This window comes from Scyliorhinus torazame, chromosome 21 (genome assembly GCF_047496885.1).
Source record: "Scyliorhinus torazame isolate Kashiwa2021f chromosome 21, sScyTor2.1, whole genome shotgun sequence".
Taxonomy (NCBI): Eukaryota; Metazoa; Chordata; class Chondrichthyes; order Carcharhiniformes; family Scyliorhinidae; genus Scyliorhinus; species Scyliorhinus torazame.
In genome coordinates, this window is record NC_092727.1 from 58,122,677 (window position 1) to 58,140,893 (window position 18,217).

General features: G+C 45.6%; 1 protein-coding gene across 11 annotated transcripts in view; it reads right to left on the bottom strand.

Moving 5' to 3' along the window:
- LOC140398303 (rho GTPase-activating protein 32-like) overlaps nt 1-18,217 on the bottom strand; it is a 792,529-nt gene that overhangs the window by 107,996 nt on the left and 666,316 nt on the right. For all 11 annotated transcript variants that reach the window (XM_072486839.1, XM_072486840.1, XM_072486832.1 and 8 more), the window contains one exon: nt 9,515-9,664. In XM_072486839.1, the coding sequence (XP_072342940.1) occupies nt 9,515-9,664 (150 nt within the window). The remainder of the gene's footprint in view (nt 1-9,514; nt 9,665-18,217) is intronic.

Sequence of the window (18,217 nt, forward strand, 5' to 3'; positions counted from 1 at the left end):
CTGTCAAGGCCTCAGCAATTTCCTCTCTAGCCTCCTTCAGTATTCTCGGGTAGATCCCATCAGGCCCTGGGGACTTATCTATCTTAATATTTTTAAAGACACCCAACACCTCGTCTTTTTGGATCTCAATGTGACCCAGACTATCTACACACCCTTCTCCAGACTCAACATCTACCAATTCCTTCTCTTTGGTGAATACTGATGCAAAGTATTCATTTCGTACCTCGCCCATTTCCTCTGGCTCCACACATAGATTCCCTTGCCTATCATTCAGTGGGCCAACCCTTTCCCTGGCTACCCTCTTGCTTTTTATGTACGTGTAAAAAGCCTTGGGATTTTCCTTAACCCTATTTGTCAATGACTTTTCGTGACCCTTCTAGCTCTCCTGACTCCTTGCTTAAGTTCCTTCCTACTTTTCTTATGTTCCACACAGGCTTCGTCTGTTCCCAGTGTTTTAGCCCTGACAAATGCCTCCTTATTCTTTTTGACGAGGCCTACAATATCTCTCGTTATCCAAGGTTCCCGAAAATTGCCGTATTTATCCTTCTTCCTCACAGGAACATGCCGGTCCTGAATTCCTTTCAACTGACACTTGAAAGTCTCCCACATGTCAGATGTTGATTTACCCTCAAACATCCACCCCAATCTCGGTTCTTCAGTTCCCGCCTAATATTGTTATAATTAGCCTTCCCCCAATTTAGCACATTCACCCTAGGACCACTCTTATCCTTGTCCACCAGCACTTTAAAACTTACTGAATTGTGGTCACTGTTCCAGAAATGCTCCCCTACTGAAACTTCTCCCACCTGGCCGGGCTCATTCCCCAATACCAGGTCCAGTACAGCCTCTTCCCTAGTTGGGCTGTCTACATATTGTTTTAAGAAGCCCTCCTGGATGCTCCTTACAAACTCTGCCCCGTCTAAGCCCCTGGCACTAAGTTGACTTTTCTCGTCAGCTATAACCATGAGAGTAAGGGAAGATGATGGAAGTAAAAGGGTTAAATGAGAACTCATTAAGAATAATTAACCATAATCATATTAAGCAAAACTTGAGTGCAACAATAGCTGGGAATCCGGCTGCAAGGTCAGTGAAACCAACTAGCTAAAAGGCCCCATTGTATTGTAAGAACTGGTGCTGCTGTCCCAGCACGGGCAGTCCCGTTTCTATAGTAACAGCCAGTCTAGGGTGATAATTAGGGGCTGTTTAGCACAGGGCTAAATCGCTGGCTTTGAAAGCAGACCAAGGCAGGCCAGCAGTACGGTTCAATTCCCGTAACAGCCTCCCTGAACAGGCGCCGGAATGTGGCGACTCGGGGCTTTTCACAGTAACATCATCAAAGCCTACTTTGCTTCACAGCTCCAGGGTCCCAGGTTCGATTCCTGGCTTGGGTCACTGTCTGTGTGGAGTCTGCACGTTCTCCCCGTGTGTGCGTGGGTTTCCTCCGGGTGCTCCGCTTTCCTCCCACAGTCCAAAGATGTGCGGGTTAGGTAGATTGGCCATGATAAATTGTCCTTAGTGTCCAAAATTGCCCTTAGTGTTGGATGGGGTTACTGGGTAATGGGGATAGGTGGGGTCACTGGGTAATGGGGATAGGGTGGAGGTGTGGGCTTGGGTAGGGTGCTCTTTCTAAGAGCCAGTGCAGACTTGATGGGCCCATTCGGCGCCTGTTCGGGAAGGCCGGTACGGGAATTGAACCCGCGCTGCTGGCATTGTTCTGCATTACAAGCCTGCTGTTTAGCCCACTGTGCTAAACCAGCCCCATGTTGTTGGCCAAATTGTTGGAGAAGATACTGAGGGATAGGATCTATTTACATTTGGAAGAAAATAGACTTATCAATGATAGGCAGCATGGTTTTGTGCAGGGAAGGTCATGTCTTACAAACCTAATAGAATTCTTTGAGGAAATGACAAAGTTTTTTTCAATTTTTAAAATAAATTTAGAGTACCCAATTCATTTTTTCCAATTAAGGGGCAATTTAGCGTGGCCAATCCACCTAGCCTGCACATCTTTGGGTTGTGGGGGCGAAACCCACGCAAACACAGGGAGAATGTGCAAACTCCACACAGACAGTGACCCAGAGCCGGGATCGAACCTGGGACCTCGGTGCTGTGAGGCTGCAGGGCTGACCCACTGCGCCACCGTGCTGCCCCAGGAAATGACAAAGTTAATTAATGAGGGAAGGGCTGTAGATGTCATATACATGGAATTCAGTAAGGCGTTTGATAAAGTTTCCCATGGCAGGTTGATGGAAAAAGTGAAGTCGTATGGGGTTCAGGGTGTACTAGCTAGATGGATAAAGAACTGGCTGGGCAACAGGAGACAGAGAGTAGTGGTGGAAGGGAGTGTCTCAAAATGGAGAAAGGTGACTAGTGGTGTTCCACAGGGATCCATGCTTGGACCACTGTTGATTGTGATATACATAAATGATCTGGACGAAGGTATAAGTGGTCTGATTAGCAAGTTTGCAGATGATACTAAGATTGGTGGAGTTGCAGATAGCGAGGAGGACTGTCAGAGAATACAGCAAAATATAGACCGATTGGAGAGTAGGGCAGAGAAATGTCAGATGGAGTTCAATCCAGGCAAATGAGAGGTGATGCATTTTGGAAGATCTAATTCAAGAGTGGACTATATGGTCAATGTAAGAGTCCTGGGGAAAATTGATGTCCAGAGAAATGTGGGAGATCAGGTCCATTGTACCCTGAAGGTGGCAACGCAGGTCGATAGAGTGGTCAAGCGGCATACAGCATGCTTGCCTTCATTGGGCGGGGTATTGAGTACAAGAGTCGGCAGGTCATGTTACAGTTGTATAGGACTTTGGTTAGGCCACATTTAGAATACTGCGTGCAGTTCTGGTCGCCACATTACCAGAAGGATGTGGATGCTTTAGAGAGGGTGCAGAGGAGGTTCACCAGGATGTTGCCTGGTATGGAGGGTGCTAGCTATGAAGAAAGGTTGAGTAGATTAGGATTGTTTTTGTTGGAAAGACGGAGGTTGAGGGGGGACCTGTTTGAGGTCTACAAAATTATGAGAGGTATGGACAGGGTGGATAGCAACAAGCTTTTTCCAAGAGTAGGGGTGTCAATTACAAGGGGTCACGATTTCAAGGTGAGAGGGGGAAAGTTTAAGGGAGATGTGCGTGGAAAGTTATTTTTTGCAGAGGGTGGTGGGTGCCTGGAACGCTTTGCCAGCGGAGTGGTAGAGGCGGGCACGATAGCATCATTTGAGATGCATCTAGACAGATATATAAACGGGCGGGGAACAGAGGGAAGTAGTTCCTTGGAAAATAGGCGACAGGTTTAGATAAAGGATTTGGATCGGCGCAGGCTGGGAGGGCCGAAGGGCCTGTTCCTGTGCTGTTATTTTCTTTGTTCTTTGTAGATGGCGAAAGGCTTTGGAGAGTCAGAGGTAAACTACCTGCTGCAGGATTCCTAGCCTCTGACCTGCTCTTGCAACCACAGTATTTATATAGCTAGTCCAGTTCAGTTTCTGGTCAATGGCAACCACCAGGATGTTGATATTGGGGATTCAGCAATAGTACTGAAATTGAATGTCAAGGGAAGATGTTTGGATTGTCTCTTTTTGGAGATGGTCATTGCCTGGTACTTATTCACGCCACACAAGTGGTTAGCACTGCTGACTCAGCACCAGAGTTCAATTCTGGCCTTGGGTGACTGTCTGTGTGGAGTTTGCACTTTCTCCCCCTGTCTGCTTGGGTTTACTCCGGGTACTCCGGTTCCCTCTCTCAGTCCAATATGTGAATGATTCGACATGCAGAAGCAGCAGATGCAAGACGCCCATAAGTTTAAAAACTTACCTTGCAGGAGAAGCGGCCTTCATATTTTCGGCAGGAGCAGTGGCCAGGGGTCTTTCGGGAAGGTAAGTTTACCTCTTTAAAAACTTACCTTCAGAGCTGCAGGAAGTCGGCCGAGGGGATTTCTGGGAAGATTTGTTAGTACCTGTATATAGGTTGGGCGGTTGCTAAACCCGAGATACTACACTTGTAGTGTCCCCCACACTTCCACCTCCTCTAACCTAAGGGGTTGAGTGACTATCAGGTAAGCTCTTCCTTTCTTTTTCTTGTTTTATCTAGAGGGGATGGCAGGGAAGGCAGTGCAATGTTCCTCCTGCAGAATGTTTGAGGTGAGGGACGCTGTCAGTGTCCCTGCTGATTTCACCTGTGGGAAGTGCACCCATCTCCAGCTCCTCAGGAACCATGTTAGGGAACTGAAGCTGGAGCTGGATGAACTTCGGATCATTCGGGAGGCAGAGGTGGTCACAGATAGAAGCTTCAGGGATGTAGTTACTCCAAAGACTAAAGATAGATGGGTGACGGTGAGAGGGGCTGGGATGAAGCAGTCAGTTCAGGGAACCCCTGTGGGCGTTCCCCTTAGTAACAAGTATACCACTTTGGATACTGTTGGGGGGGTGACTTACCAGGGGTAAGCCATGGGGTACAGGTCTCTGGCACAGAGTCTGTCCCTGTTGCTCAGAAGGGAAGGGGGGAGAGGAGTAGAGCATTAGTCATTGGAGACTCTATAGTTAGGGGGATAGATAGGAGATTCTGTGGGAACGAGAGAGACTCGCGGTTGGTGTGTTGCCTCCCAGGTGCCAGTGTCTGCAATGCCTCAGATCGTGTTTTTGGGATCCTTAAGGGGGAGGGGGAGCAGCCCCAAGTCGTGGTCCACATAGGCACCAACGACATAGGTAGGGAAAGGGATAGGGATGTAAGGCAGGAATTCAGGGAGCTAAGGTGGAAACCTAGATCTAGAACAAACAGAGTTATTATCTCTGGGTTGTTACCCGTGCCACGAGCTAGCGAGACGAGGAATAGGGAGAGAGAGCAGTTGAACACGTGGCTACAGGGATGGTGCAGGAGGGAGGGTTTCAGATACCTGGATAATTGGGGCTCATTCTGGGGTAGGTGGGACCTCTACAAACGGGATGGTCTACACCTGGACCAGAGGGGTACCAATATCCTGTGGGGGGAAATTTGCTAATGCTCTTCGGGAGGGTTTAAACTAGTTCAGCAGGGGGTTGGGAACCTGAATTGTAGCTCCAGTATACAGGAGATTGAGAGTAGTGAGGTCATGAGTAAGGTTTCAAAGTTGCAGGAGTGTACCGGCAGGCAGGAAGGTGGTTTAAAGTGTGTCTACTTCAATGCGAGGATCATCCGGAACAAGGTGGGTGAACCTGCGGCATGGGTTGGTACCTGGGACTTTGATGTTGTGGCCATTTCGGACACATGGATAGAGCAGGGACAGGAATGGTTGTTGCAGGTGTTGGGGCTTAGATATTTCAGTAAGCTCAGGGAAGGTTGTAAAAGTGGGGAAGGGGTGGCATTGTTAGTCAAGGACAGTATTACGGTGGCAGAAAGGACGTTTGAATCATAGAATTTACAGTGCAGAAGGAGGCCATTCGGCCCATCGTGTCTGCACTGGCTCTTGGAAAGAGCACCCTACCCAAGGTCAACACCGCCACCCTATTCCCATAACCCAGTCACCCCACCCAACACTAAGGGCAATTTTGGACACTAAGGGCAATTTATCATGGCCAATCCACCTAACCTGCACATCTTTGGACTGTGGGAGGAAACCGGAGCACCCGGAGGAAACCCACGCACACACGGGGAGGATGTGCAGACTCCGCACAGACAGTGACCCAAGCTGGAATCGAACCTGGGACCCTGGAGCTGTGAAGCAATTGTGCTATCCACAAGGCTACCGTGCTGCCCCTGAGGACTCATCTACTGAGGTAGTATGGGGTGAGGTTAGAAACAGGAAAGGAGGTCACCCTGTTAGGAGTTTTCTATAGGCCTCTGAAAAGTTCCAGAGATGTAGAGGAAAGGATTGCAAAGATGATTCTGGATAGGAGCGAAAGTAACAGGGTAGTTGTTATGGGGGACTTTAACTTTCCAAATATTGACTGGAAACGCTATAGTTCGAGTACTTTAGAAGAGTCCGTTTTTGTCCAATGTGTGCAGGAGGGTTTCTTGACACAGTATGTGGATAGGCCAATGAGAGGCGAGGCCATATTGGATTTGGTACTGGGTAATGAACCAGGACAGGTGTTAGATTTGGAGGTAGGTGAGCACTTTGGTGATAGTGACCACAATTCGATTACGTTTACTTTAGCGATGGAAAGGGATAGGTATATAATCGCAGGGCAAGAGTTATATCTGGGGGAAAGGCAATTACGATGCGATGAGGCAAGACTTAGGATGCATCGGATGGGGAGGGAAACTGCAGGGGATGGGCACAATTGAAATGTGGAGCTTGTTCAAGGAACAGCTACTGCATGTCCTTGATAAGTATGTACCTGTCAGGCAGGGAGGAAGTGGTCGAGCGAGGGTAGCGTGGTTTACTAAAGTATTTGAATCACTTGTCAAGAGGAAGAAGAGGAGGGTTATGTAAAGATGAGACGTGAAGGTTCAGTTCGGGTGCTCGAGAGTTACAAGTTAGCTAGGAAGGACCTAAAGAGAGAACTAAGAAGAGGCAGGAGGGGACATGAGACGTCGTTGGTAGGTAGGATCAAGGATAACCCTAAAGCTTTCTATAGATGTGTCAGGAATAAGAGAATGACTAGGGTAAGAGTAGGGCCAGTCAAGGACAGTAGTGGGAAGTTGTGTGTGATAGGAGAGGTGCGAGGAGATAGGAGAGGTGCGAAATGCATATTTTTCGTCAGTATTCACACAGGAAAAAGACAATGTTATTGAGGAGAATACAGAGATACAGGCTACTAGACTAGAAGGGATTGAGGTTCATAAGGAGGAGGTGTTCGCAATTCTGGAAAGTGTGAAAATAGATAAGTCCCCTGGGCCGGATGGGATTTATCCTAGGATTCTCTGGGAAGCTAGGGAGGAGATTGCTGAGCATTTGGCTTCGATCTTTATGTCATCATTGTCTACAGGAATAGTGCCAGAAGACTGGAGGATAGCAAATGTTGTCCCCTTGTTCAAGAAGGGGAGTAGAGACAACCCCGGTAACTATAGGCGAGTTAGCCTTACTTCTGTTGTGGGCAAAGTCTTGGAAAGGATTATAAGAGATAGGATTTATCATCTAGAAGGAATAATTTGATAAGGGCTGGTCAACACGGTTTTGTGAAGGATAGGTCGTGCCTCACAAACCTTATTGAGTTCTTTGAGAAGGTGACCAAACAGGTGGATGAGGGTAAAGCAGTTGATGTGGTGTATATGGATTTCAGTAAAGCGTTTGATCAGGTTCCCCACGGTAGGCTATTGCAGAAAATACGGAGGCATGGGATTCAGAGTGATTTAGCAGTTTGGATCAGAAACTGGCTAGCTGGAAGAAGACAAAGGGTGGTGGTTGATGGGAAATGTTCAGCCTGGAGTCCAGTTACTAGTGGTGTACCACAAGGATCTGTTTTGGGGCCACTGCTGTTTGTCATTTTTATAAATGACTTGGAGGAGGGCGTAGAAGGATGGGTGAGTAAATTTGCTGATGACACTAAAGTCGGTGGCGTTGTGGACAGTGCGGAAGGATGTTACAAGTTACGGAGGGACATAGATAAGCTGCAGAGCTGGGCTGAGAGGTGGAAAATGGAGTTTAATGCAGAAAAGTGTGAGGTGATTCATTTTGGAAGGAATAATAGGAAGACAGAATACTGAGCTAATGGTAAGATTCTTGATAGTGTGGATGAGCAGCGAGATCTCGGTGTCCATGTCCATAGATCCCTGAAAGTTGCTCCCCAGGTTGAGAGGGTTGTTAAGAAGGTGTATGGTGTGTTAACTTTTATTGGTCGAGGGATTGAGTTTCGGAGCCATGAGGTCATGTTGCAGCTGTACAAAACTCTGGTGCGGCCGCATTTGGAGTATTGTGTGCAATTCTGGTCGCCGCATTATAGGAAGGATGTGGAAGCATTGGAAAGGGTGCAGAGGAGATTTACCAGGATGTTGCCTGGTATGGAGGGAAGATCTTATGAGCGAAGGCTGAGGGAAGGCTGTTTTTGTTAGAGAGAAGAAGGTTAAGAGGTGACTTAATTGAGGCATACAAGATGATCAGAGGATTAGATAGGGTGGACAGTGAGAGCCTTTTTCCTCGGATGGTGATGTCTAGCACGAGGGGACATAGCTTTAAATTGAGGGGAGATAGATATAGGACAGATGTCAGAGGTAGGTTCTTTACTGAGAGAGTAGTAAGGGCGTGGAATGCCCTGCCTGCAACAGTAGTGGACTCGCCAACATTAAGGGCATTTAAATGGTCATTGGATAACCATATGGATGATAAGGGAATAGTGTAGATGGGCTTTAGAATGGTTTCACAGGTCGGCGCAACATCGAGGGGCGAAGGGCCTGTACTGCGCTGTTGCAGAATTGGGCCACCATCTTGTTAGGCAAGCTATACCTGAAGCTGAAGAAGGCAATGAACACAAAGACACAATGGCAATTTGCAACAGAAAAATTGAAGTGCAAGGACATAGCCCTCTCCAACAGATTCGAAGTACAGTAGAAAATCTTCCAAAGAAAGTATGGGGAGTTCAGAAGTCACCATCGGATGGGGTAGAAGAACCAAGAAACAATGATGGATCGTTGGCCCAATGTGTATGTTGATTGGCAAAGAGAAAGAGACACCAGGAAAAGATCATTGCGCAAAGCCGAAAAGGTGTTCAGAAGAAGACTGGATAAAGCCAAGAAGAACAGCAGAAGTGGCAAATGAGGGTGCATAGATATAAAAGATGGGACATCGTGACCGAGAGGTGTCTGAGGCTGGCAAGACATGTATTTTCCCCTCGTGCTCATATTCCCCACTAGGAAGGCAATAAAATGAACACGATTGGATGGAAAATGATGACAGGGCCAGCTAAAGAAGACCGGGAGAAGTACATTTAAGGAGGATCTCTAAGAATAGAACACCACCTGAGCTGCTGAGAGGGAGATTACGATAGACTAGTGCCAGTGACAGAGTCTTGCTGCCCATTGTCCAAGTCCAAAGTCCAAGTCTGGATAGAGTAGATTGAGACTATTCCCATTAGTGGAAGGATCAAGAAGCAGACAGTCTGAATTTATGATGATTTGTAAAAGAACTAATTGTGACACGAGGAAAATATTTTAAGCATCGTGCGGCTAGCATTTGGAATATAATGCCAGAAGTGATGGAAGTAGGTTCAATCATGCTTTCAAAAGAGAGTTGGATAAGCACTGAGAGAGAAAATATTTACAGCATTACGGGGCTAGGGCAGTGCAATGGGACTAGCTGAGTACTTTTGCTGAGAGCCAGCATGGACACAACAGTCTGAATGGCTTTGTTCTGTGTTGTAATATTCCATGATTTTATCATGAACACATGTAAAACTTTTCAGAGTGAACATCACCTCTGTGAAACACTGATATCAGAATCAACTGCCAGGATTAACACCAAATGTCACTCATGTAGAATTGCAAAGGGGACAGCTGTAATTCAACCACAACATGAAGGATACACAACAGAATGGCAATTGCCAGTGAAATACTTGCTTTATAAACTCCATGTAACTCCTGCACTTTTTGAGCCTTACCATCATGACCAGAGTTGAGTAGGTGTTCGCCCAGGTCACAGCCAAACACTCGCTCCTTCAGGATTCCTCGCTGTTTCAGCTTCTGCTTGGTTGGCCGTGACTTCATGAATGTGCGCAGGAAGGTAATGAGTTTGCCGTGCTTTTTTGAAACTGGAACAAAAACAAAAAAGAGAAATTCTGTACATTTTGGCTTTACGGCAGTGTGAACCTTTGACATAACTACAGGCATCTGCAAGGTGGTTAAAAAGAGACAAGTTACAAAAAGGAAACAAAGGGTTCTGCAACAATCAAATGGATAAAGGCACTGCTTATGCTTCATCGAGCTGCAGAAACCTGGAAAGTCTTGGGTATAATTGCTGGTCTTTGCAGTGGCAGACAGCTACAGGTAGGACTCAGGACTGCTGCTCAATGGAGCATGGTTTACAACAACCGAAGAGAAAATGCTGGAAAATCTCAGCAGGTCTGGCAGCATCTATACGGCTGGGCTTCGAGAAAGGGTCACCTAGACTCGAAACGTTAGCTCTTTTCTCTCCCTACAGATGCTGCCAGACCTGCTGAGACTTTCCAGCACTTTCTCTTTGGTTTCAGTTCCAGCATCCGCAATAATTTGCTGTTACCCATGGTTTACAACAACCAGTCATAACGTCTATTCCACAACCACTATTGTCCAGAAGAAGGGAGGATAAAATGGAAAAAATCCTAATTGAATAAGATTCCTTGATGATCAAGTGGGTAAAGATGGTGTCTTGGAGGCGCTGGATCCTAGTGTGACATCTGTGGTCTTATTGATAGTTTCTTAAGAAACGTGGAGGTCAGTTACTGAACATATTCACAGAGGTCCGATTAACTTTTAATACAAAGAATAAAGTATTATTAAAACAAGATAAATAGGTTGGAAAGATCTCAATACAAACAAGACCACCAGTCAACACCCACTATTCCTTTACTCCAGCAATATCTTTACTGACGCATGCACCAGTGATGAGATACCACTAGCTTGACATTGGCACAGTTGCGATTGGTTTTCTTCCTGTGAACGTCTGAGCATTCACTTGATGCTTCTCCCCCAATTCTTATATCTCCCCAAGACACTCAAAAACTGCACTGTAAAGTCTGCTTGTTCAACTGTGGAGAAAACGAGGTCTAAGCTCAGGTTTCCAGTAGCACCTCCAGTAAACTGACCACTCTTTGGAGCACAATAAATCATTATTCTGTTAACTATTGTCCAAATAGCCATGCAGTTTTTCTTCTCAGAAAGCTTAAAATTTCCTATCTTCTCTCACTGTCACACACACAGCCTGGACTCTCTCCCTCTCAACTCTGACTTTGTTTGTGTGAGCGTTACTGGATCACTGTCGCTGTGCAATAGTTAAGCTTTTTCCACTTTTTATTTTGTTTCTCAGAACCACTGAACTTTGAACCGCTTTTAACCCTTTTCTTTAACTTCAGGGGTTGTAAGACCTCATTAAAAATGTTTACATACAAACAAACCGAAAAGAACGGAAACCTTTTTGTCACAATCCAGACACCATGGTTCATAAAAAAACACCTTATTTTCACGAAATTAAATTTTTACTTTCTTAACCCAAACATACATGTATATTATATGTACATAGACTCAACTTCAAAATTCTACATTGTTCATAACACTAACGAATAGGAAACAAGATATGGTATTGATGTTGTCGCTTCCTGAAAGAAGTAAATTCAGAAGTAAGGTATATTTGTGAGGTGGATGCCTCACAATTGGATAGTGATTAAAGCTTGGGCATGCCATTGGAGTTCTTAGATGAAATATAGAAGAAAAATGATCACAGAATTGTTGCCGCTCAGGAGGCGACCATTTAGCCATTGTGTCTACACTGGATCGGTTTAAGTTTCCAAAAGGGTGGCATGTGGTTAGCACTACTCCCTCACAGCACCAGGACCCGGGTTCAATCCGGCTCTTGGTGACTGTGTGGAGTTTGTACATTCTCCCTGTGTCTACATGGGTTTCCTCCAGGTACTCTGGTTTCTTCCCACAGTCCAAATGTGGATTGGCCATGCTAAATTGCCCCATAGTGTCCAAATGTTTGGGGGGGGGGGGTTACAGGGTTAGGGTGAGGGCCGAGGTAAAGTGCTCTTTCAGAGGGTCGATGCAGACCCGATGGGCCTCTTTCTGCACTGTATTGATTCTATGATTCTAAAATATGTTGAAGCTTTGATAGATTTGATGGGCGGTGCGTTAGCACAGTGGTTAGCACTATTGCTTCACAGCGCCAGGGTCCTAGGTTCGATTCCCGGCTTGGGTCTCTGTCTGTGCGGAGTCTGCATATTCTCGTGTCTGCGTGGGTTTCCTCTGGGTGCTCCGGTTTCCACGCACAAGTCCCGAAAGACATGCTATTAGGTCATTTGGACATTCTGAATTCTCCCTCAGTGTACCCGAACAGGCGCCGGAATGTGGCGACTAGGGGCGTTTCACAGTAACTTCATTGCAGTGTTAATGTAAGCCTACTTGTGACAATAAAGCTCATTATTTGATAGAAAACAGATAGAATGACAATGTAGAGATATATCATGGACTTTAACAGATTGTATAAAAAAACTAGGACTACTTGGACCAGTACAAGCATTTAAATCCTTGGATTGTGCTATTGTGTGTCTTATATGGACAAGTTATGGTTGTAACTGGTGTTTTGTTTTTGGAGGAGACCACCCTGTTGGATCAGGAGATTGCTGCCTTGATAATGTTCCTCGGGAAGCTTTCATGTCCTTCTGCCTTTGTGGAACAAATCAGACTTTCCCCATTGACACAAATAGTAGAGGGCTTAATGACTACCAGAAAATGAAAACAATGGAAAGGTTAAAGACAGGCAGGAAGCGATAAATGCTGCTTGTGCAGATCTGCCATCACTTCAGGAAACAGAATTTGAACAGAAAAAATAGTGAATTAATCCCGGTAATGCCAAGGAATAGTTAATGAGTGGTTCAGTATAACCTGAAGTGTCATTATGCCACAGGAGGCAGGCAAGGACATTGAAATGACACATGAAACTCTGAGGAAGAGAATGAAAATAATGATGAATCCCAACAAATTGTACTGGTCACAAGGAGTGATGAATGAGTTAGTCTCTAACTTGTTTAATTGTGCACTGCACTTTGAAAGTATTGGAACAAATTAGTTCAAATGTTAAAGACAGAAAATGCTGGAAATACTCAGGACGTCAGGCAGCATCTGATTAATCAGCTAAAATTGTGTATAGTATTTCAATGCTCACTACATCCAGTATCCACTTTCAACTGCAGAATTCACAAACATGGATTTCCATGGTTTCACATGTGTCTCTCAACTTGTCATTGGCAATTCCCCTCCGTTTCCAGCCCGAAACTTTGGTGAAGGCCCAAGTCTGGTCCTCCTTGATTTTGTCTTTAATAAATCTTTGGTTCTTACTATGTATTATTGCAAAAAGATTAAATCTGCTCGACAAAATGGAGAATCAAAATATTGATTTTGGTTCCACAGCTTTGGTCACTAAGTCACATGTCAATGGAAAGTTTATGGATGGAGAGGCTTGTTCCGATACCATTTACAAATTTCACACTTCTCATTTAACCATCCTGCACCTTTCAGCAGGATATTTAAGCTTTCAACAAGTAGTCTGAACAAATTATGATCAAACTTTAAGACAATTCTTTCTTTCTCTTTTTGATTCTTCTCATCTGATGTCATTTATATATGTCTAATACTCTAATGAGAAACATCAGGCCCTGTTAAGGTGATACAATAAGCCAGTCCTGACTGGCTAAACTGCAGAATTATTGACTTTCCAAAAACAATTCCTCTATTGGGTCTAAGAGCAGATCCATCTATTCAACAACATTAGCAAACGAGGTTAAATGGCAGCCATTTAAAATAGCACTGATCAAAGTCTGAGAATGATTTGCTGCCACTTAAACAAGTCCTAATAACATTTTTGAAAACATGAACTGTATTTTCTCCAGCTGAAATATTGCACCTGACCCACAAGTCTGATTGAAGCAGAAAGAATACATAAAATCAAATATTCTAAAGATTGGCTATTGTGAAGTTTTTTATTTGGCACTGAGATATCCTTCAACTGAAACTGCAAATTAAAGAAACCAGGCTGATTAAATTGACCACAGTTGAACACTGGTTTTCGACAGGATTACCTTACGAAATTTGTTTTCAGATGAAGCAATCAGAGAAGGTTCAGCGTTCCCTGATTCTTCTGAAACAGGAATGTTCCCTTCCCTGACTGACATCATCAAGGTGCCCGCTACCTAGCCCTTCCGAGTACACCTAAAAATGTAAAATATTAACCAAGTTATACACATGAAGGTGCAGTCCCAATAACCACCTTGCAATAGGTGCAGAAGGTCTGAGCTGAGGGCTGTTGCACTAACTGTTGCAGGGTTCTTCTCAGCGCCATCCATTGGTACTGTTCAGCTTCAGAAACTCTGAATACTAAACCTCACTTCAGGACTATACAGATCAGAGTCTCAGAATTCAAGAGTGATGAACAGGAATTAACAGAGAGCTCTCACCCACACATTGCTGCGGCTGATGCCGAGTGCAAACATTTGAGCCAGGGAAATAACTGAAACAGATTGCCTGCTTTAGCTACTATCTGCATGGTAGAAACCGAACTGATGAGCCAACTGGGAGGTACAGTCAGTTTAAATGCAGCCACACACATATTCCAATCCGAAGTACACGTTAAAGGCAAAAAACATTAAGTTACAAGATCCTTTCAGGTTTGACACACTGTCAGTCTGTTCATGCCAGTTTTAACAATTGAGTGAGTTGGACATAACTAATTGGAAAAATTAGCGGCTTGGGTTTAAAAAATGTGAAGCAAATCACTCTGTACTTAACACAAATATGTAGGAACTTTCCCAACTCACCAGTAAGTCAAAGATGTAATACAATTCTAGCGGATAAAGATCACACAGAAGCCAACACACTTTAATGTGCTACACTGTAAATTGCTTTTCATAACTGCCGTCACTCTGCAATTCTGGGTCAGCAGAACGATTAATCTAACTGCCGTGCAATCGTGTGGTGATCAAACTAGTGTACTACATTCTATTCTATTTAACAAGTGTAAATAAAAATTGTAACCAGAGGGTAAGATAACTGCATTGTAATCCAACTCCACTGTAATTGTTGGGTAATCTGTTTTTTCTTATGTACTCAGTCACTGACAAGGCCAGCATTGTGTCCATCCCTGTTTGCTGTTACTTCTTTGAACCACAGAAGTCTGTGTAGTGAAGATACTCCCATGTTTTTGTCAGATAGGAAGTTTCACAATATAGATATGGAGTTTTCATCACGATGCAGCAGTATTTACAAATCAGAATGGTGTGTGACTTGGGAGAAGAACTTGGAAGTGGTAGTATTTGCATGAGCCTGGCACTTTTGATCTTTTATGTGGCCACCTGGTTTGAAAGGTACTGATGGAGAAGTCTTGGCAAGTTTCTGCATGGCATTTTGTAGATGGCACTCTGCAGCCACGATGCACCTGTGGTGGAGGGATGTTTATAACGTGAATGGTATGCGAATTAAACATGCTGCCTTGTGCTGGATTGTCAACCCTCGAGTGATAACAAAGAACAATACAGCACAGGAACAGGCCCTTCGGCCCTCCACGCCTGTACCGGTCATGATACCAACCTTTGCCAAAGCCCTCAGCACTTCCTTGTGCTATATTCCTCTATACCCATCCTACCCATGTGTTTGTCAAGATACCTTTTGAATGCCGTTAATGTATCTGCTTCCACAACCTCCACTGGCAACGAGTTCCAGGCATTCACCACCCTCTGTGTAAAAATACTGCCTCGCACATCTCCTCTAAACTTTGCCCCACGGACTTTAAACCTATGCCCCTGGTGACTGACCCCTCCACTCTATCCATGCCCCTCATAATCTTGTAGACCTCTATCAGGTCACCCCTCAACCTCTGCGGTTCTAATGAAAACAGTCAGAGTCTATTCAGCCTCTCCACATAGCCAACAACCTCCAGACCAGACAACAGCCAGGTAAACCTCCTCTTCGCCCTCTCCAAAGCCTCCAGGTAGTGTGGCAACCAGAATTGTGCGTAATATTCCAAGTGCGGCCGTACCATGGTTCTATACAACTGTAGTATGTGTCATGTGAGAGTACCTTTAAGAAATGGGTGTTTATTACTGCAGTGATGTCAGAGAGTGGGTGGAGCTGGGCTGTCTGTCAGCCTTTTACTTTTGTTTTAGGCTGTTTGCTGCAGGGTGTGTTTTAGTTTCATTTCCAGAGCTGGATAGCTGCAGTCACAGCCAGAAGGTGTGTGAATCTCTCTCTGTAATCTAAAGACTGTAAATCGATCCTGGTGATTTAAAACTAATAACAGTAGTGACTTTAACCTGATGTACTTCTGATAAAGGTCTTGTTGTGGGTCAGGTGAACTCCATGATACACTTTGGGGTTCTCTAACGCTGGCCCACAACACATGACGTGCCAGTTTTTATACTCGATGCCCCTTCCAATGAAGGCAAGCATTCCGCATGCTTTCTTGACTACCTTGTCCACTTGTGTTACCACCTTCAAAGATCTGTGGAACTGCATGCCCAGATACATAGAAGGTAGGAGCAGGAGGAGGCATTGTGCCCTTCGAGCCTGCTCCGCCAGTCATCACAATCATGGCTGATCATCTAACAATAGCCTAATCCTGCTTTCTCCCCATAACCTTTGATCCCATTCTCCCCAAGTGCTATATCCAGCCACCTCTTGAATATATTCAAAGTTTTAGCATCAACTACTTCCTGTGGTAATGAATTCCACAGGCTCACCACTCTTTGTGTGAAGAAGTGTCTCCTTATCACTGTCCGAAATGGTTTGCCCTGAATCCTCAGTCTGTGACCCCTGGTTCTGGATACACCAATCATTGGTAACATCTTCCCTGCATCTACCTTGTCTAGTCCTGTCAGAATTTTATAAGTCTCTATGAGATCCCCCCTCAATCTTCTGAACTCCAATGAGAACAATCCCAACCTAGTCAATCTATCCTCATATGACAGTCCCGCCATCCCTGGAATCAGTCTGGTAAACCTTCGCTGCACTCCCTCGAGAGCAAGAACATCCTTCTTCAGAGAAGGAGACCAAAACTGCACACAATACTCCAAGTGTGGCCTCACCAAGGCACTGTACAATTGCAGCAACACTTCCCTGCTTCTATACTCAAAACCTCTGTTCTCTCAGATCTCTCTGACTTTCTATATTCCGAAGAGTTTTGCAATTTACGGTATATTTCCCCTCTATGTTGTTTTTTAATAAACATTTTATTGAGGTATTTTTGGTATTGTAACAACAACAAAATAAACAATGTACATGAAACTATAAACATAGTGCAAACGCCATCTCCCTTCCTTACAGGTCCCACCTTTATTAACCCCCTACTCTAAGCTAAACTAACCCCTCCTGCTTCTGCTGACGATAAATTTTCCACGAAGCAGTCGACGAACGGTTGCCACCTCCGGGTGAACCCTAACAGTGACCCTCTCAAGGCGAACTTGATTTTCTCCAAACAGCGAAAGCTAGCCATGTCCGATAAGCCAGGTCTCCGACTTTGGGGGCTTTGAGTCCCTCCAAGCTAATAGTATCCGTCTCCGGGCTACCAGGGAAGCAAAGGCTAGAATGTCTGCCTCTTTCTCCTCCTGGATTCCCGGGTCTTCCGACACCCCGAAAGTCGCCACCTCTGGACTCAGCGCCCCCCTTGTTTTTAACACCATGGACATGACATCTGCAAACTGCTGCCAAGATCCCCTAAGCTTCGGACATGTCCAGAACATGTGGACATGGTTCGCTGGTCCTCCCACACATTTTGCACACCTGTCTTCCACCCCAAAGAATGTGCTCATCCGGGCCACTGTCACGTGAGCCCGCTGAACGACCTTGAACTGTATCAGGCTGAGCCTGGCACATGTTGCGGACGCGTTGACTCTACTCAACGCCCATAGACCATCCTCTATCTCTCCTCCCAGCTCCTCCTCCCACTTGCACTTCAGCTCCTTGGTCTGCGTCTCCTCTGACCCCATAAGTTCCTTGTAAATGTCAGAGACGCTCCCTTCTCCTACCCACCCCCTGGAAACTACCCTGTCCTGAATCCCCCTCAGCGGTAGGAGCGGGGAGGTTGACACCTGTTTACGTAGGAAGTCCCACACCTGCAGATACCTGCATTTGTTTCCCCTCGCCAACCCAAACTTCTCCTCCAGCACCCTCATATTCGGAAAGCTCCCCTCCATAAACATATCCCCCATCCTCTCAATCCCTGCTCTCCGCCATATCCGGAACCCCCCCATCTATACTTCCCGGGGCAAACCGGTGATTATTCCCTCTGCTCCCTCTGCTCCCACGTCTCCTCCATTGCCCCCAGACTCTCAGGGCCGCCACCACCATGGGGCTGGTGGAGTACCGTGCCAGCGGGAACGGCAGAGGCACAGTTACCAACGCCCCCAGACTGGTGCCCTTGCATGGAGCCACCTCCATATGCTCCCATGCCGACCCCAACCCCACCACCCACTTCCTGATCATGGCTATATTCGCCTCCCAGTAATAGTTACTGAAATTTGGCAGCGCCATCCCGCCCTCTCCCCGACTCCGCTCAAACATTACCTTCGCCCGCCCAAACGAAGCCAGTGGTCACTTGAATGCCTAGGTACCTAAAGCTTCCC